This window comes from Salvelinus alpinus, chromosome 17, assembly GCF_045679555.1.
Source record: "Salvelinus alpinus chromosome 17, SLU_Salpinus.1, whole genome shotgun sequence".
Classification (NCBI taxonomy): Eukaryota; Metazoa; Chordata; class Actinopteri; order Salmoniformes; family Salmonidae; genus Salvelinus; species Salvelinus alpinus.
Window position 1 is genome coordinate 587,486 of NC_092102.1, and position 20,882 is coordinate 608,367.

At 39.9% G+C, this 20,882-nt stretch overlaps 1 protein-coding gene across 12 annotated transcripts; it reads right to left on the reverse strand.

The window, feature by feature from the left end:
- Positions 1-10,683: 10,683 nt before the first annotated feature.
- Positions 10,684-15,621, reverse strand: LOC139541914 (putative nuclease HARBI1). Of its 12 annotated transcripts, none has more exons than XM_071346803.1 (11): positions 13,666-15,621; positions 13,402-13,578; positions 13,250-13,311; positions 13,081-13,167; positions 12,952-12,993; positions 12,710-12,883; positions 12,595-12,630; positions 11,942-12,496; positions 11,757-11,872; positions 11,549-11,660; positions 10,684-11,454 (listed from the first exon to the last, which is right to left on the reverse strand). In XM_071346803.1, exons 1-7 carry the CDS (start codon positions 13,766-13,768, stop codon positions 12,595-12,597), a joined length of 681 nt encoding a protein of 226 aa, XP_071202904.1. In that variant the 5' UTR covers positions 13,769-15,621; the 3' UTR covers positions 10,684-11,454; positions 11,549-11,660; positions 11,757-11,872; positions 11,942-12,496. The 12 variants fall into 12 exon arrangements, with proteins under 12 accessions (XP_071202904.1, XP_071202906.1, XP_071202903.1 ...); XM_071346805.1 differs by having other exon boundaries at positions 14,030-15,618; XM_071346802.1 differs by having other exon boundaries at positions 14,030-15,617.
- Positions 15,622-20,882: the final 5,261 nt, after the last annotated feature.

The following is a 20,882-nucleotide window of genomic DNA, read 5'->3' on the forward strand; positions in this document are numbered from 1 at the left end:
GTCTGGAGGGAACCTGGCACAGTACCTATTGTAAAGCATGGTGGTGGCAGCATCATGCTGTGGGAATGTTTTTCAGCGGCAGGGACTGGGAGACTATTCAGGATCGAGGGAAAGATGAACGGAGCAAAGTACAGAGAGATCCTTGATGAAAACCTGCTTCAAAGCACTCAGGACCTCAGACTGGGGCGAAGATTCACCTTCCAACAGGACAATGACCCTAATCTCACAGAAAAGACAACCTAGGAGTGGCTTCGGGACATACACAAGACTCAAGGCTGTAATCGCTGACAAAGGTGCTTCATCAAAGTACTGAGTAAAGGGTCTGAATTCTTATGTGAATGTGATATTTCCGTTTTTTTTATTTGAAATACATTTACAAAAATTTGTAAAAACCTGTTTTTGCTTTGTCATTATGGGGTATTGTGTGTAGATTGACATGTGGAAAAAACAATTTAATCAATTTTAGAATAAGGCTGAAACCTAACAATTTTTCATTAAATTGCTCTGACTACTTGCTCCGTTTCCCTTCGCAGTTTGTAGAATACACATTGAGAACCAGACAACACTCCCATCTGATGGTCAAATAGACTAGTGGTTAAGAGTAAAAGTGCAAGGCCAGTAACGAAAAGTCACTGGTTCAAATCCCTGAGCCGACTAGGTGAAAAAAATCTGCCGATGTGCCCTTGAGCAAGGCACTTAACCCTAATTGCTCCAGGGTCGCTGTCAATAACGGCTGATCCCCTCTCCGAGGGTGTCTCAAGGGGAGTGGGATATGCAAAAAACAAATTTCCAGTTCACACGTGTGAAATGGAACAAATGTAAGCACAAACCTAATTATTATAATGAATATGCAGGCATTTTTATCTCAATATCAAATAATTTCTAACAATTAAGTAACTTACTGTGATTGTTTTTGACCATTTTAATTGAAAACAAACAAAAATATATTATTAGCAAGAGCAATTTCTCTTACACTAAAGGGCATTATCATAATTTTCACAATTTCACCGTATTATTCCAAACTCAAATATGTAAAACACAGAAAAATCTGTTTTTTGACTGCACTGGGCCTTAAATATGGAGCCCAGTCAACAAAGTTATGTCTTCAGCCTTTTCCCCACTCATTTGCGGTGCTCTCTTATTTTAGCTGCTCTGATCACCTACTATTACCAAGAATCTTTTTGTTCAGTCCCCCTTCAAACAACTCTCTGACCTGGGCCTCTACCTCCTGGAAGGTCTGACTGCTGTAGAAGCTCTCTATGTTTCCTGACACCATCTTCTCTACTTGGTCCAGCAGCTCTAGAAACCTGAGTGTCATAGACCATTTCCTTAATGTTGAGGACATGGTACCTGTTTTCTACAAGCTGCCGGAGATCCTGACTCCCTGCTTGAAGAAACTCCTCAATACTTTGCTCTTTCAAGCTGTCAGAGTGGGTGGATAAAATCACAGTGTATCTCCCCAACAACCCTCTCCAAACATCTCCTCCATTCTCTCCAGCATCCCTCTCTCCTCCGCCTTCGACGACTGCACTGGTGTGACCAGGAGGAAGGCGTGGGGCCCTGTTGCAGGCAGCTGGACACAGGGCCCCACATCCTGTCTCATCTCCTCCAGATAGAGTCCTGGGCCAAACCAGTCTGAAGTGTCTTTTCAACTAAACCCATTTTTGGAACAAATAAAGAAACTGAACTGACAAAAAACTGGTTGTATCTGACATACAAAATAGGACTTATTTCCCAAGTGTCTTGATGTCATCTTGAAGAAGGCAGCTTTAACTGGTTGTAGATTCGTTCTTGTACATTTTTTATGTGAAAGATTTCATCATTTGTGTTGTATTGAATTGAATTACATCGAGAACATGGCATCATCACCATCAGTTAAAATAAGGTTTAAATGAAAAAAAAATCATTATGATGTCTCATGACAAATGTTATGTGACAGCATGATGCTGTCCCTTTGGGGTGAACATTTACAGACTAAATTCTGCATCTTCAGTTTGAGCTCTGTGTCAGTAAGTGATTTAATCTCACTCTTGTTTCCTGTGTTCAACTGCTTTATTATAATGAGGAAATTAGTCAAGGAGCCTACAATACAGCTTTGTACATGGAAATATTGTATAATACAATACAAATGTATAAGACAAAATGCTAAAAATTATTATTATTACTTTAAATTGATCATATTTCACAATTGAATAAATAGTAATGTGCATTACAATGTCATCCTTTAATTAAAGTGGCAATCTGATTCAAGCAACAAAGTTGTCACCCTGCCACTAGAGGGCGATTTCATAATTTGACTGCAAGAACGGGGTGCTACACTGCATGGTGCAAGTGATCAATGACATTTGAGATTCTGCGCAAATTATTATAGCAATTGTGAATATTTCAACAGACCTGCGACCCTGAACATGCACGCTTTCTATGATTACATAAGAAGACATTTATATTGTAACAGTAACCTCAAAATGTGGCCATCGATGTGTTACTCATTTTAAGGTTGAATAAATACTGTTACATTAGTTTGTAAGATAGCCTTAACATTGGGCTATTTACTGTCTTACAAAAGTAATATTGAAATGTGTTTTGTTGACAATGCAACTAAATATCAACATTTTAAGATGTTTCTTCTGCTTGGATTACTCCATATGTGCCACTGAGTCTGGCTTTAATTCTGGTTGTCAAAAAATGTATAATTTATATGTTGGATTGATGTCTCCATTTCAACCAAAAATCTAAATTAAAGAATAATCAAATACCATTTTTATTGTATTATTAACTTGTAGATTCCATTTAAAATCAACCAAAGCTTGCAACCCTAGACCTACTGTAAAAGTAAAAACTTTGGACATATCTACTCATTCAAGGGTGTCTACATTGTAGAATAAGGGTTTCTACATAGTAGAATAGTAGTGAAGACATCAAAACTATGAAATAACACATATGGAATCATGTAGTAACCAAAAAAGTGTTAAACAAAAAGATTCTTCAAGGTAGCCACCCTTTGCCTTGATGACAGCTTTGCACATTCTTGGCATTCTCTCAACCAGCTTCACCTGGAATGCTTTTCCAACAGTCATGAAAGAGTTCCCACATATGTTGGGCTCTTGTTTGCTGCTTTTCCTTCACTCTGCAGTCCAACTCATCCCAAACCATCTCCATTGGGTTGAGGTCGGGTGATTGTGGAGGCCAGCACTCCATCACTCTCCTTCTTGGTCAAATAGCCCTTACACAGCCTGGAGCGCAAACCAGATGGGATGGCGTATCGCTGCAGAATGCTGTGGTAGCCATGCTGGTTAAATGTGCCTTGAATTCTAAATAAATCACAGTGTCACCAGCAAAGCACCCCCACAACATCACGTGGTTTCATGGTGGGAACCATACATGCAGAGATCATCTGTTCACCTACTCTGCGTCTCACAAAAACACAGCGGTTGGAACCAAAAATCACAAATTTGGAAAGACCAAAGGACAGATTTCCACCAGTCTAATGTCCATTGCTCGTGTTTCTTGGCCCAAGCAAGTCTCTTCTTATTATTGTTGTCCTTTAGTAGTGGTTTCTTTGCGGCAATTCGACCATGAAGGCCTGATTCACGCAGTCTCCTCTGAACAGTTGATGTTGAGACGTGTCTGTTACTTGAACTCTGTGAAGCATTTATTTTGACTGAAATTTCTGAGGCTGGTAATTCTAATGAACTGTTCCTCTGCAGCAGAGGCAACTCTGGGTCTTCCTTTCTTCTGGCGGTCCTCATGTGAGCCAGTTTCATCATAGCGCTTGATGGTTTTTGCGACTGCACAAGAAAAGTGCTTGAAATGTTCTGCTTTGACTGACCTTTATGTCTTAAAGTAATGAGGGACTGTCGTTTCTCTTTGCTTATTTGAGCTGTTCTTACCATAATAGGGCTATCTTCTGTATACCACCCCTAATTTGTCACAACACAACTGATTGGCTCAAACGCATTAAGGAAAGAAATTCCACAAATTAACTTTGTACAAGGCACACCTGTTAATTGAAATGCATTCCAGGGGATTACCTCATGAAGCTGGTTGAGAGAAAGCCAAGAGTGTGCAAAGCTGTCATCAAGGCAAAGGGTGGCTACTTTGAAGAATCTCAAATATAAAATAAATTTTGATTTGTTTAAAAAATTTTGGGTTACAACATGATTCCACAAAGTATGTGTTTTTTCATAGTTTTGATGTCTTCACTATTATTCTACAATGGTACTGTATTTGTATTGTTTATTTTACCCTTTAATTGAATCCTGGGCTGAATTTAAAGAATAGCTGTTGATGACTTCCCAAACACTATATAGGCCTAAATATGTTTTTGGTTTTGGTACCATGAAGAAACCCATAGTAGCGTGTCTGGTGGGGTATGTATGTCTGTTTGAAGTGTATGCAAATAGAGTATACAAGTGGTTAGGCATATTCAACGCACAATTGTTTCTCAGGGATATGTGGGACGGTAGCGTCCCACTTGGCCAAAAGCCAGAAAAAAATGTAGCGCGCCAAATTCAAATATATTACTATAAAAATCAATCTTTCATGAAATCACACATGAAAGACACCAAATTAAAGCTACACATGTTGTGAATCCAGCCAACATGTCTGATTTGAAAAAGGATTTACGGGGAAAGCATACCAAACAATTATGTTAGCTCAGTACATAGCCACAGAAAAACACAGCCATTTTCCCAGCAAAAGATAGTCACAAAAAGCAGAAATAGAGATAAAATGAATCACTATCCTTTGATGATCTTCATCAGATGACACTCATAGGACATCATGTTACACAATACATTTATGTTTTGTTCGATAATGTGCATATTTATAACCACAAATCTCGGTTTACATTGGCGCCATGTTCAGAAATGCCTCCAAAATATTGGGAGAAATTGCAGAGAGCCACGTCAAATAACAGAAATACTCATCATAAACTTTGATGAAAGATACATGTTTTACATATAATTAAAGATACACTTGTTCTTAATGCAACCGCTGTGTCAGATTTCAAAAAAACTTTACGGAAAAAGCACACCATGCAATATTCTGAGGCGGCGCTCAGATAAAAACAACATTTCTCCGCCATGTTGGAGTCAACAGAAATACGAAATTACATCATAAATATTCCCTTACCTTTGATCATCTTCATCAGAATGCACTCCCAGGAATCTTAGTTCCACAATAAATCGTTGTTTTGTTCGATAATGTCCTTTACTTATGTCTAAGTAGCTACTTTTGCTAGCATGTTTAGTGCACATGTCCAAACGCTTGCGCAGATGCAGGCAAACTCGGACGAAAACTTCAAAAAGTTATATAAACAGGTTGAATAAACTGTTCAAACTAAGTAGAGAATCAATCTTCAGGATGTTGTTATCATATATATCCAATAACGTTCCAACCCGGAGCATTCCTTCATGTCTGTAGAAGTTATGGAATGCAAGGCGATATCATGAGGAAAGCGCGTGACCAGGAACTGGCATTCTGACAGACCAATGACTGAAACACCTCCCATCCGGCCCCACATCACACTAGAGGCTTCATTCCACGTTCTACTGTTGACATCTAGTGGAAGGCGTAGGAAGTGCAAACAGATCCATATCTTACAGGGAATTGAATCGCCGATGAGTTGAACATTGACCAGTCTCAGAATTCTCACTTTTTTCTCAGGTTTTTGCCTGCCATATGAGTTCTGTTATACTCACAGACATCATTCAAACAGTTTTAAAAACTTCAGAGTGTTTTATATCCAATAGTAATAATAACATGCATATATTAGCATCTGGGACAGAGTAGGAGGCAGTTCACTATGGGCACGCAATTCATCCAAAAGTGAAAATGCTGCCCCTTATCATAAAGAAGTTAAAAAGACTAGAAGAGGAGTAGTCAATTTCTCCTCAACCATGAAAGACTATCATGCATGTTGTTTATGTTCGCTGTGCGCGTGCAGTTAAGGGCAAGGCGTGCTGCTTTGTTTTGAGCCAGCTGCAGCTTTGCTAGGTCTTTCTTTGCTGCACCTGACCATATTACCGGACGGAAATCAAGATGGGACAAAATCAACGCCTGAACAACTAGAACAGTTGATCTTTCTGTTAAAAAAACGCAGAACCTACATAACTCTTCCCATCTTCACAACAACTTTGTCAATATGACTTGACCATGATAACTGACCATCGAATGTTACTCCTAGGAGTTCAGTTTCTTCAACTTGTTCAATGGTCACGTGCTTTATGTACAACTCCAGTTGAGGTTTAGTTCTGAGAGAAGGCTTTGAACCAAATAGAATGCTTTTGATTTTAGATGTATTTAAGAACAGTTTATTGTTAATTACCCATTCTGACACTGACTGTAACTCCTTGCTAAGAGTCTCAGTGAGCTCACTGACTGTAGGTGCTGATGTGTAGAGTGTGCAATCATCAGCATACATAGTAATTTTAGGACAAGTGACAGGGGAGGGTGACCTAAGTCTCCACCTTGCGTTGGGGGGTAAGTTTGAACTCATCTGTTTGGGGAAAGAGAAACATTCTTGGTTATCTCTGACACAAATACATGCAGACCATTGACAAGCATGTGCACACTGTGGAATCAGACTCAAACTGTTTGTGAAATGCTTTTTTTTTGTTCAAGATACATTCATATAAAAACAAACAGGCCTAACCAATCAATTCTGAGACAGTAATGTGGTGACTTACCATGTTCTCTGGCCTCTGCCATTTTCCCTGCACAATAAAAACTAAAAGTATTTTAGTATATTATTAGGATCCCCATTAGCTGTTCCCAAGATAGCAGCTACTCTTCCTGAGGTCCAAACAGAGATAAAACATTACATCAAGCAAAACATTGTGCATTATACAAATTTACATTGGTCAATTATTACATTAGAATACTACAATACTACATTACTGCTTTATCTTGGCCAGGTCGCAATTGTAAATGAGAACGTGTTCTCAATTTGCCTACCTGGTTAAATAAAGGTTAAATAAATAAAAAAATAAAAAATAAAAATTAGAGGGGTAGGCAACCCTGTTCCTGGAGTGCCGCAGGTGATGCAGGATTTTGTTCCAACTAGGCACCACACCTGGCCAATTGAGCTAATTGATCAGTTCAGTGAATGACTAAATTCAACACACCTGGTCTTCCAGGTCAGTTAAATCAAAAACATGAAGTGACTGTGGGACTCCAGGACCAGGGCTGCCTACCCCTACTACATTACATTAGTAAGAATCAATGAAATTACGTCGAACCAACGTGGAATAGACTTTGAATTGACGTCTGTACCCAGTGGGACTGTGCGTTTGCCTTGGTTCTGGACTGTGAAGAGACCTCTGGTGGCATGTTTTGTGGGATATATACGAGTGTATTAGCTTTGTGTTAACCCAGTTAGCACATTTGTTTCCTTGGAAGTTGTGGGAACGTACAGTGGGGAGAACAAGTATTTGATACACTGCCGATTTTGCAGGTTTTCCTACTTACAAAGCATGTAGAGGTCTGTAATTTTTATCATAGGTACACTTCAACTGTGAGAGACGGAATCTAAAACAAAAATCCAGAAAATCACATTGTATGATTTTTGAGTAATTCATTTTCATTTTATTGCATGACATAAGTATTTGATACATCAGAAAAGCAGAACTTAATATTTGGTACAGAAACCTTTGTTTGCAATTACAGAGATCATACGTTTCCTGTAGTTCCTGACCAGGTTTGCACACACTGCAGCAGGGATTTTGGCCCACTCCTCCATACAGACCTTCTCCAGATCCTTCACGTTTCGGGGCTGTCGCTGGGCAATACGGACTTTCAGCTCCCTCCAAAGATTTTCTATTGGGTTCAGGTCTGGAGACTGGCTAGGCCACTCCAGGACCTTGAGATGCTTCTTACGGAGCCACTCCTTAGTTGCCCTGGCTGTGTGTTTCGGGTCGTTGTCATGCAGCCACGACCCATCTTCAATGCTCTTACTGAGGGAAGGAGGTTGTTGGCCAAGATCTCGCGATACATGGCCCCATCCATCCTCCCCTCAATACGGTGCAGTCGTCCTGTCCCCTTTGCAGAAAAGCATCCCCAAAGAATGATGTTTCCACCTCCATGCTTCACGGTTGGGATGGTGTTCTTGGGGTTGTACTCATCCTTCTTCTTCCTCCAAACACGGCGAGTGGAGTTTAGACCAAAAAGCTCTATTTTTGTCTCATCAGACCACATGACCTTCTCCCATTCCTCCTCTGGATCATCCAGATGGTCATTAGCAAACTTCAGACGGGCCTGGACATGCGCTGGCTTGAGCAGGGGGACCTTGCGTGCGCTGCAGGATTTTAATCCATGACGGCGTAGTGTGTTACTAATGGTTTTCTTTGAGACTGTGGTCCCAGCTCTCTTCAGGTCATTGACCAGGTCCTGCCGTGTAGTTCTGGGCTGATCCCTCACCTTCCTCATGATCATTGATGCCCCACGAGGTGAGATCTTGCATGGAGCCCCAGACCGAGGGTGATTGACCGTCATCTTGAACTTCTTCCATTTTCTAATAATTGCGCCAACAGTTGTTGCCTTCTCACCAAGCTGCTTGCCTATTGTCCTGTAGCCCATTCCAGTCTTGTGCAGGTCTACAATTTTATCCCTGATGTCCTTACACAGCTCTCTGGTCTTGGCCATTGTGGAGAGATTGGAGTCTGTTTGATTGAGTGTGTGGACAGGTGTCTTTTATACAGGTAACGAGTTCAAACAGATGCAGTTAATACAGGTAATGAGTGGAGAACAGGAGGGTTTCTTAAAGAAAAACTAACAGGTCTGTGAGAGCCGGAATTCTTACTGGTTGGTAGGTGACCAAATACTTATGTCATGCAATAAAATGCAAATTAATTACTTAAAAATCATACAATGTGATTTTCTGGATTTTTGTTTTAGATTCCGTCTCTCACAGTTGAAGTGTACCTATGATAAAAATTACAGACCTCTACATGCTTTGTAAGTAGGAAAACCTGCAAAAACGGCAGTGTATCAAATACTTGTTCTCCCCACTGTATGTTTTTGTTTTCCCATTGGTTCTGGGAATGAAGCCATATGTTTCCTGATCGGTTTAACAGTTTTTTTTACATTTTGATAAAGGAAGGGAAAATGTTGCCTGTTCTGGGAATGTACATTTTTACGTTGCAGGGAGGTTTTGAAAACATGTTACTATGGTTCCCTGAACGTTTTCCTGAGAGGTTTTATTAACTTTCTGAGAAAGGAAATTATAGGTTATTTGAAGGTAATTAAATAATGTTCTGAGAACATGTTTCAATAAGATTTTTAATAACACTGCTAGCTTATTTTGGGTTAATTGTTTTCAATTCCAAGCACAGATAAGAAACGTGGAAATTACATTTCTTAGACATAAATTATGCAAACACATGTATTTTTTATTCAAATTAAATATTTTTGGTCAACACATATTTAGCAGATATTATTGCGGGTGTAGCGAAACGCTTGACTTGTGGCACAGCGTCAGTGAGATCTGGGGCCTGTTGCACAAAACTAGGATTGTAACGGCGGTCCTCCTCCTCTTCTACCGAAAAGGAGGAGTATTGATCGAACCAAGGCGCAGTGGAGTTTGAACACATATTTATTAAACGAAAACACGAACTTAACTAAACTAACAAAAATAACAAACGGTGTAGACAGACCTATACGACGAACTTACATAAAACAAGAAGAACGCACGAATAGGACAAAATGACTACACAAACCGAACAAACCGTAACAGTCCCGTATGGTGCAAACAATACACAGACACGGAAGACAATCACCCACAACGAACACTGTGACAACGCCTACCTAAATATGACTCTCAATTAGAGGAACGCCAAACACCTGCCTCCAATTGAGAGCCATACCAGGCAACCCTAAACCAACATAGAAACAGACAACATAGAATGCCCACCCAAACTCACGTCCTGACCAACTAACACACAAAACTAAACAGAAAACAGGTCAGGAACGTGACAAGGATAAGGGATTAAGCCAGGATATCTTGGTGATCCTGGCTCAATTGATCCGTAATCCGGTTGCACTAAAGATGGATAGGGGGCAGGAGGATATGTTATGGTATAAATTACCATGGAGATTTATTCTGTGGAGCTAGCCTGCTCCAGACCAGGCTAAATTCCAGGATCTATTTAATCTCATCCCTAATGTCAGTCAGCAGTCACCACAAATGGAAACCAATAGTTATTTCACTGCTCACTATACATTGTTATCACATATAACTAGACCCACTGTTATTATTTAAACGTTTGTGATCATTAATTTCAATGATTTTGGATAAAAAATGATTTTTAGATGATGTTGCTATCATTAGATAATTTACAGTTTCCCATAGACTATAAGGCTATATATAAAATGATAGAATATTAGGGCCACAGAGGGGAAAAAAACACAAGTCATAATATTGTAACCAGTTGTTTTAAAGGAGGACAGTTGTTAAAATGACAGATGTGGGGCATTTCGTGAAATTGTACTTCAGTATGGTTTCATAAACAAAGACATGCTGATGTGCCAGAATATTAAGTATCACATTGTCATAAGTATCAAAACTGTAAAAACAATATGTAGCTTTTCTGCAGAAAGAACCAGCCTCATAAATTTATGACTTTATCCTTTTTCTTCAGTGTGGCCCTAGTACTCTGTCATATAAACAAATACACATTCCATATGAATATAAAAACACAATGTGTAACATTATGTTCCTTTATTGAATAAGGACAAAACAAAGCAGGTAAACCATCAGCTCCTTTCGAAACTGAAGTCACAGTGACTCTACAAGATGGAAAGCACAGAATCCAAGCATATTATACAAAATGATACATACACATTCAAAGGTCTGTATATAACACACCCTGCATGTCTGCACACTAAAATAAATGCAGGACAAATCCATACACATCAACTGAACAGACAAATGAATGGATGCAGTAGCCTCCCTGCAGCCTTGTATTACACACAGTATACCGCACAAACATCATAAGAGGCCAAATTCGTCAAAAAACGAACCCAAAAAAAACCAAATTCCTCTGCCACCGCAGGACATATTTAACCAAAATTGAAAGCACACATACTAACTAAAATAATTCAACACATATTGGTCCCTCAGCAGCCGACCACTGTCGTCATCAGGGAAGATTGCCGGATTGTCCCAGTCCATGGCTGGTGGCACTCTGGGGGCCCTCTCCTTCCTCAGGCAGGCCACATTGTGGAGGACAGCACAAGCCACAGTAATATCACATGCCCTAACAGGGCTGACCCTTAATTTGTGAAGGCAGTGAAAGCGTGCCTTCAGGAGGCCAAAGGTCATTTCAACTCTGGCCCTGGTCCTGGCATGGGCATGGTTGTAGGCCTGCTGTGCTTCCTGGGGGTCTGTGAAAGGTGTCAGGAGAAAAGGCTGGCAGCCATACCCCCTGTCTCCCAGCAACACACCAGAGAATTCACCTGTCAACACAAAATCTCATCATTACTACCTCATAAACACAGTGATATTCTTGACACAGCCATGATGGTTATAAATAGGGGTTGTGTGGCTTACCTTGTGATAGGCACTGATAGATTTCAGAGGCCCGAAAGATTCTGGAGTCATGGACTGAGCCAGGCCATTTTGCCACAACATTGCTGATCACACAGTCAGCATTGCAGACCATCTGAAATCATAAGATGAGGAATATTACACCAATCAATGCACATCACTGGCAATGCAGAGTGTTCGTCAATGGACAATATCAAAAAGTTATGTTCACCTGAACATTAATGCTGTGAAAGGATTTCCTATTCACAAAATCGGCCTCATGGGCACCTGAGGGGGCTTTTATCCTTATGTATGTGCAGTCCACTGCACCAATGACATTGGGGAAACCTGTCACACAAAGTAATGAGTATCCTACTATGTGTTAACAGTTGTCCTGTAATTTGTAGATCCTCTTACCTGCAATCCTATAGAACTCCTCTTTGATGTCACAGAGTCTTCTGTGGCCAGGGAAGGAGATGAAGACATCTGCTAATGCTTTGATAGCCAGACACACACTCCTTATTGTGCGGCAAATTGTGGCCTTGTTCAGCTGTTTTGCATCCCCCACTGAGTACAGGAAGGCTCCACTAGCAAAAAAGCGCAAGGCCACACAAACCATTTGCTCCACACTCAGTGCATGGCTCCGTGCAGTGCGGTGCTTAATCCTGGGACCCAGTAGTCTGCATAGATACCTGATGCCATCTGCAGAAAACCTGTATCTTTCATATAGATGGTCATCAGGGAAGGCCAGTGGGTCCAACCGGTCCCTGAAGACCCTTTCTCGCCTGAAGGCTCTCCTCAGCACAAGTGCTTCTTCATCCACCACATCTCGCACGAATGGGCATGCCATTGTCAGAGCAGAAAGGAACACACAATTTTGGGCCTTCATATAGGCTAGTGGCCACACCTGGTGCTGGGGGGGTGGGCAAAAGAGGGCGATGCCTTATAACGATGACTTGGTTGTACTGATTGCTGGGAAAATAAAAAAAACCTTAGAAAGATGCCACCGTCCTGTGTGCTCACAATAAGAGCTCATATGTCATGGCTCACTTGACTTTACGAGAATATACCTAATTTTTATTTTGAGCTGTGTCATCTTCTTGGAGCTGGGGGAGGAAAGAAAAATAATGATTAATACATTTGTGTTACAGTTAGCATACAGTGTACATTGAAGGCATATCTCACCTCCCTCTCAAGTTTTTGTATTTCAAGGTCCAGTTTCCTAATTGTCCTCTTTTTTATTTCGGACTCCAGTGCAAGATTTTCCATCTTTTTCTTCTTGTACTGAATGTCTATGTCTGCCAGTTCTATTTGGCGCCGGAGGTGGTTGCCATACAACTTTCTGATAGCTTGTGAGCTCTGTGAACACAATACAATTAGCGCAGCTGGAATTTGGCAGGATGTGGTGTCCTTTTATTAATACGCACTATGTTGCCAGGCTGGTTTTCCCACTGTATAGCATCTGGGTCCTGTAAAATAAATTAGATTTTTTGATTTTGATGAGGACTCCTCACCATTGTAGAGTAAATAGTACTTTCACAGTCTTAACATGATACCTCATGCCTTCTGGAATCCAGAGAGATGGTCTCCTCCTCATCATCGTCTCCATCATGTGCTGTTGCTGCTGCACTGGGGCCTTCACCCTATCACATTTAATCGGATTCATATTGAAGCTAGTAGACAAGACATGCCAGGCCTACAGTATGCCTTTGATGGAGTACTCACTGGATCAGCATCGTCTGGTGCTTGTGCTGGTGGCTCTAACAGGAACACAGTGCTGCCAGACACTGCAAGGCAATAGGTAAACCAAAGTCAGACAGTCCAAATTGATTCAATATGAATGTGGTTGTATCCCATGTAGAGATGGAAGGACATACCTTGAATGAAGCGGGTGGCATCTTGGGAGGAACCTATGCTCGTCTCTTTCCCCCCAGGGATCCCCTCTAAGACGGGCCTGCCTTTATTTAGCTCCAAGGCCATGTCCTCTGCTGGGGTAAGGTCAGCCTTTGGTGACCCACCACCCGTGCCTTGTCTGTGGGTATTCTTTTTCACTGCTAAAACAGTACAGACAATGTGTGAGCAGGCACCTTCTGGGTACAATATATGCTTGTGCTTTGTTAAATATTAGTCAGGGACCATACCATTCTGCAGAATGTTCTTGTATTTGATTTTGACCTGCTGCCATGTCCGTTTTGGCCCGTTCATGTTTAATCTACACACACACACACACACACACACACACATTTAATGGAGTCACACTGCAAAAAATTACTTGGTATTTTTGTCTTGTTTTCAGTAAAAATATCAAAAGATTTATCATAGCTTTATACAGTGTGATGGAGTTACTTTACACAATTTCACTCATATCTGCAGTGCATTTCAATTAAAAATTTAACCGTTTCATAATTACAGTACAACTGCATTTTTGGAGATGTGAATTAAATATTTGAATTGTAATTGTGATGTTTCAGCGGAGCGGTGAGTGTGTAATTGTGCACTACTTACGCATTCAGGCGGTCTGCAATACTTTGCCACGCTTTTTCTCTTTGCTTTATCACTGTGGCGGTGTTGCCTTTCTTCTTAATTATATCTTTTACCTCCTCGTATGCCTCCATGAGGATTTGTGCTTCCGACGGGGAAAAGTACGCGGCTCTAGTTGCCATGGTAAATCAGTTAATCTGTGATCTGTGGCGGGGTCTATTTGAGTGAGCCGTGAGCGCGCACCTATCCAGGATTGGTTTCACCTGGCTTAATGAATCCGTGTCTGCTCATCCTGGCTTGGTCTTTGTGCAACCAATTAAGCCTGGACGCACATGTTTTGGCTTCATTGAGCTCAGCTGAGTCATTTATCCCGGATGTCTTAATTCTACTTTTGTGCAACAGGCCCCTGAACTTATGTTGTTCTGAACTCTATCCATAGAATTAGTCCACTGTGCCACCAGGATGGAGCTAGCATGCCATCTTTTTTTACAAATACAAAGCTGTTCATTTTAGTTTATTCAAATAGACCCCATTTCAAAGGAAACAAGCACTCATTAAGATCAGATGGCCACACACCTGAACACTTAACAAAATAGAGGATAGAGAACATTTTGTTGACACTTAGAACGTAATGTATATATTTCTAAATAACATTCTTAGAACGTTCTTTGAATGTTGCTAATGTTTTCTTGTGTTTTGTTACGGAAAGTTTTTTTAATGTTCTGAGAACATGACTTTACATGGCACCATGAGGAAACCAGCAGAAAACGTTGCTGAAGTACTGAAATTCCCACAGAAGAACATTGTTTAACGTTCTCTAAACATTATGGGAACATTACTTTAAATAGAACCATGAAGAAACCTGTATTTGTGTTTATTTATTATGGATCCCCATTAGCTGCTGCCAAGGCAGCTAATACTCTTCCTGGGGTCTGCCTAAAATAAGGCAGTTATACAATTTAGAAAATATTAGAATACATTCATTACAGAATTCACAACACGCTAAGTGTGTTTACTCAGGTCCACACTCCACTACCACATATCTACAACACATAATCCATGTGTTCGTGTGTGTATAGACCGTATGTTATCATGTGTGTGTATGCATGTGTCTGTGTCTATGCTTTTGTTGCTTCACTGTCCCCGCTGTTCCATAAGGTGTTTTTTAAATCTGATTCTACTGATTGCGTCAGTTACCTGATGTGGAATAGAGTTCCATGTAGTACTGTGTGCCTCCTGTAATGGACTTGGGGTCTGTGAAAAGACCTCTGGTGGCATGTCTTGTGGGGTATGCATTGGTGTCTGAGCTGTGTGCTAGTCGTTTAACCTCTAATTCCTCCCAAACCCGGATCCGGGAGCACCCCCCACAGTAAAAAAGCTGACTAGCATAGCCTAGCATAGCGTCACAAGTAAATACTAGCATCTAAATATCATTAAATCACAAGTCCAAGACACCAGATGAAAGATACACATCTTGTGAATCCAGCCATCATTTCTGATTTTTAAAATGTTTTACAGGGAAGACACAATATGTAAATCTATTATCTAACCACGTTAGCAAAAGACACCACTTTTTTTAATCCACCAGTTTTTTACTCCATCAGTAGCCATCACTAATTCGACCAAATAAAGATATAAATAGCCACTAACCAAGAAACAACTTCATAAGATGACAGTCTGATAACATATTTATTGTATAGCATATGTTTTTTTAGAAGAATTTGCATATTTCAGGTATAAATCACAGTTCTACATTGCAGCTGCAATCTGAAATAGTGCCGAAGCTGCCAGAATAATTACAGAGACCAACGTCAAATACCTAATTACTCATCTTAAAACATTTCTGAAAAATACACAGCGTACAGCAAATGAAAGCCCAACATCTTGTGAATCCAGCCAATATGTCAGATTTTTTAAGTGTTTTACAGCGAAAACACAATATAGCATTATATTAGCTTAGCACAATAGCCAGAAACACAAGCAATTTACCAGCAGCACAGGTTAGCGATCGTAACAATACAGCAAAATATATATAATTTTTGACTAACCTTGATATACTTCGTCAGATGACAGTCCTGTAACATCAAATTACACAATGCATATAGGTTTTGTTCGAAAATGTGCATATTTAGCAGCACAAATCGTGGTTATACAATGTGATGAGTGGCAACAGGTCATGCATTCTGGCCAGCGCCATCTTGGAAAGGCACCTAAGTTTACAATTATTTATCGATTAGATTGACAAAAAAATACAGGTTGGACAGCAAATGAAAGATGCATTAGTTATTAATGCAACCGCTGAGTTAGATTTTTTAAATTAACGTTACTAGACATACAGTGTGCGTTACAGCCAGACTAGTGCTGCAATAACGGCGGACAAATGCGTTTACATTTTTCCACATAAATACGGAATAACATCATAAATAGTTCTTACTTTTGGACGAGCTTCCATCAGAATCTTGGGCAAGGTGTCCTTTGTACCAAAAGAATCGTTGCTTGGTTGTAAAACGTCGTCTTCAACTTCGGAATTAGCAGCTAACAATAGCTATGTGGCCACAACATTCCCAAATCCCCAAAACGCAATACTAAGGAAATTCCGAAAATAGCAATATACTCGCATAAACTGATATAACTCGGTTTAAAATAACTTCGTTATGATGTTTCTAACACCTGTATCGAATTAAATTACAGACGGATATAGCTAAGGCCGATAACTGAGCGTTTCAAAATGCCATCTTGAGGTCTTGCTTTGCGCAATGACGAACGATGGATTCTGTGGATTCACAAGATGTTGGGCTTTCATTTGCTGTACGCTGTGTATTTTTCAGAAATGTTTTAAGATGAGTAATTAGGTATTTGACGTTGGTCTCTGTAATTATTCTGGCAGCTTCGGCACTATTTCAGATTGCAGCTGCAATGTAGAACTGTGATTTATACCTGAAATATGCAAATTTTTCAAAAAAAACAGCTATACAATTTCTAAAAAAAACAGCTATTTTTCTAAAAAATATGCTATACAATAAATATGTTATCAGACTGTCATCTTATGAAGTTGTTTCTTGGTTAGTGGCTATATATATCTTTATTTGGTCGAAATTGTGATAGCTACCCATGCAGGACAAAAATGGTGAAAAAAAAAAGTTGTGTCTTTTGCTATCGTGGTTAGCTAATAGATTTACATATTGTGTCTTCCCTGTAAAACATTTTAAAAATCAGAAATGATGGCTGGATTCACAAGATGTGTATCTTTCATCTGGTGTCTTGGACTTGTGATTTAATGATATTTAGATGCTAGTATTTACTTGTGACGCTATGCTAGGCTATGCTAGTCAGCTTTTTTACTGTGGGGGGTGCTCCCGGATCCGGGATGCGTAGCAAGTAGAAGTTAACGTCTTAAAGTAATGATGGACTGTCGTTTGTCTTTGCTTATTTGAGCAGTTCTTGCCATGATATGGACTTGGTCTTTTACCAAATAGGCCTAACTTCTGTATACCACCCCTACCTTGTCACAACACAACTGATTGGCTCAAACGCATTAAGAAGGAAAGAAATTCCACAAATTAACATGGCACACCTGTTAACTGAAATGCACTCCATGTGACTACCTCATGAAGCTGGTTGAGATAATGCCAAGACCGTGCAAAGCTGTCATCAAGGCAAAGGGTGGCTACTTTCAAAATTCATTTTTTGGTTACTACATGATTCCATATGTGTTAATTCATAGTTTTGATGTCTTCACTATTATTTTACAGTGTAGAAAATAGTAAAATTAAAGAAAAACCCTTGAATGAGTAGGTGTCCAAACTTTTGACACACCTACTGCAACCATTTAAACAACTGCATTAGCATAAGAAGCAAAATGTATTTTACTTACTGATTTACAAGTGGATATTTTCTGTCCAAAAATATTTATTCCGCACTGGAATCAAAACTGTTCTCACTCAGAGCCCTCATCTATTCGTTCTGTCACTCTCCTGGTCAATTTCTGCAATAATCTCATCCAAATTTATATACTTCGATATAGCTTTCCACTCTTATTAGCCATGTTTTACTTTTTCAGTTTTGAGAAAAGTTTGTAGAAGAGAACGAACCTCTGCGTAACATAAACTACCGTGCGTCCTGTTTGCGTTCACCTGAAAATGAACATGGTTGCAAAAATAAAACAAATTTTATTGGTCACATACACATGCTAGACGATGTTATTGCGAGTGTAGTGAAATGCTTTAGGTAAATAATGTACTTACATTCAACTCTTACATGATGGCTGTTTGTCGTACAAAAGGCGTTCACATACTGCTGGAAAGCCCAGCTCATTGGCTATCTAACTAGCTATGTTCCAAAACAATAGGTGATTGGACCAAGACACTGTCAATCAAGTGAACACTCGTCTCATTAGTGCGTAATGATAGCTGACCCAATTGACGTGTTGTGTAGCCAATACGTAATGTAAAATGATGAAACAAGTTTGGTTTGCTTTTTAGAGTGTCTGAGGATTGCACAGAAACCGAACTTGACCGGGTTAAACAACGTTTTGCCGATTAGATTTTTTGAATTGTTTTGTTGCAAGTTGAAAGTTGAAAGTTGAGTCGGAATTCATGCAAAACGCTGTATAAAACATGGATCACATTTTATCTCTGGGACCCTCAGGATGACAAATCAGAGCAAGATTACTGAATTGTAAGTACATTATTTACCTTCAGAGGTGAATGTATCAAACCAGTTGCCTTGATAAGTGTTTTGTTGTTGTGCACTATCCTCAAACAATAGCATGGTATTTTTTCGCTGTACTAGCTACTGTAAATTGGACACTGCAGTAAGATTAACAATCATTTAAGTTAAGTTTTCTGATGATATAAGACCTGTCCATGTCCCGGAAAGTTGGCTGTTGTTTACAACGCCATTCTAGTCACATATAGCATATTGAGCAGCAACTGTCCCGATTTCAGGATTCTGTAGTTAAGGGAAGTTAAGTTAAAGGAAAAGTATTCCAAAAGTAACAAAGTAATCAGATTACGTTATTGAATTTGCGTAATCCAATAGTTACATTCCTGATTACAATTTTGGACAGGTAACTGAGTAACTAACAGATTACATTTAGAAATGTATCTGTATCTACTATAATGATAGTTTGTTGCCTTGATAAATCTACCCATACTGTACAAATAAGATGGATATACTTGAAGATATATTATAAATGCATGAAGATAACCATGCATTTCATATATTTTGTATACACAAGAACAAGGTTCAAGTGAAAATGCTAATGCACTGTAGACCAGTACTGATTTTCTGCATGTATCAAATGCTAACATAGTCAAATTAAATGCTAACTTATCAAATGTTAACAGTCATAGCATCAGTGCTAAGCTGGCTCATTACAATACGAGGGCCATGCTCTTGTCTCCGATGGCCCCCAGGTATTTGGCATAGCTGTAGTAGGTGGTCCTGAGGTGGATGTGATCGTGGGTCTCTGCGGTCTCCACCACCTGCTGCCACTGGCCTGATGCCGGTTAGAACTTGTTCAGGGGGGTTGAAGCGCCCGCAGCACTTATTACAGCTTCTCTGCATCCTCCTGTGGGGCCATTGGAAGTCTAGTAACACTTAAGATTAGAGGCATTATCCATAGGTAAGAAGTTATTCTGTAATGATGATCTTAAAGACAGTACACATGTAGTGTTTTAGTATGGACAGATATACTACTAATGACATCATTAATTTATAAAGACAAAAGTGGTAAATACTCCATAATAGCATGTACTTACTACACTATACTTTTTACACTATTACAGGGTAATCACATAGGTGATGCTACTGATACAAGTACTAGGTGCCGACAGTATATGTGGTAATGATCAAATTAAACAACCTCTAATTGACCATTATTTTACTCTATGTACCAGGTATGACAATACCTGGCTAAGGAAATGAATTGAAAATGAGGTGAAGCTACCATTAAATGCTATGATCACCTACTGCTTGGTTGGTTTTCTTACCAGCTTGCCCAGCTGCAGTGTAACGATCTTCGTTGGGAGAAAGAGAGGAGGACCAAAGCGCAGCGTGGTAAGTGTTCATGATGAATATTTAATGGAACAAACCTGAACACTGAAATACAAAACAATAGTGAACGAACTAAAACCGAAACAGTTCCGTGTGGAACACACAGACACGGAAGACAACCACCCACGAAACCCAGGTGAAAAAAGGCTACCTAAGTATGATTCTCAATCAGAGACAACTAACGACACCTGCCTCTGATTGAGAATCATACCAGGCCAAACGAAAAAACCAACATAGAAAAACGAACATAGATAACCCACCCAACTCACGCCCTGACCACACTAAAACAAAGAAATAACAAAAGAACTAAGGTCAGAACGTGACATGCAGGGCCAGTACCGCCACACTGGCCTCCAGTTTAGGCTCGGTCTCGGCCTCCCGTAGTGCCCGCACTGCCCTGGCATTACCCGTGTTCCCCAGACACACCCGGGCCACATGATGGCGGTTCTTCACACACATCCTCGCCGTGTCCTCCTATTCTGCCTCACTGCAGAGAAAGAGGAGAGACATTTTGTTTGATCATAGACGTTAGAGGGAGACATTTTGTTTGATAAAGTATATTAGGAATAAGATAAGATCAGCAACCATAATGCAATAGAGAATGGAAAACGATTGACTAACATAGCATTGGAAAAAGGAAAACATTGTAAACCACTTCCTTTCTGATTCAAGGTCATTCAGTAAAACGTTGAAAGTATTTGTAATAGTTATTTGATTTCTTGCATATACAGGTCAGCCATTGATTTCTGGCACACTGCCCAGGCTCCACTTTCAACATCGAACCAAATCAACATCTCTAAATCTCTTCTAAACCGCTTTA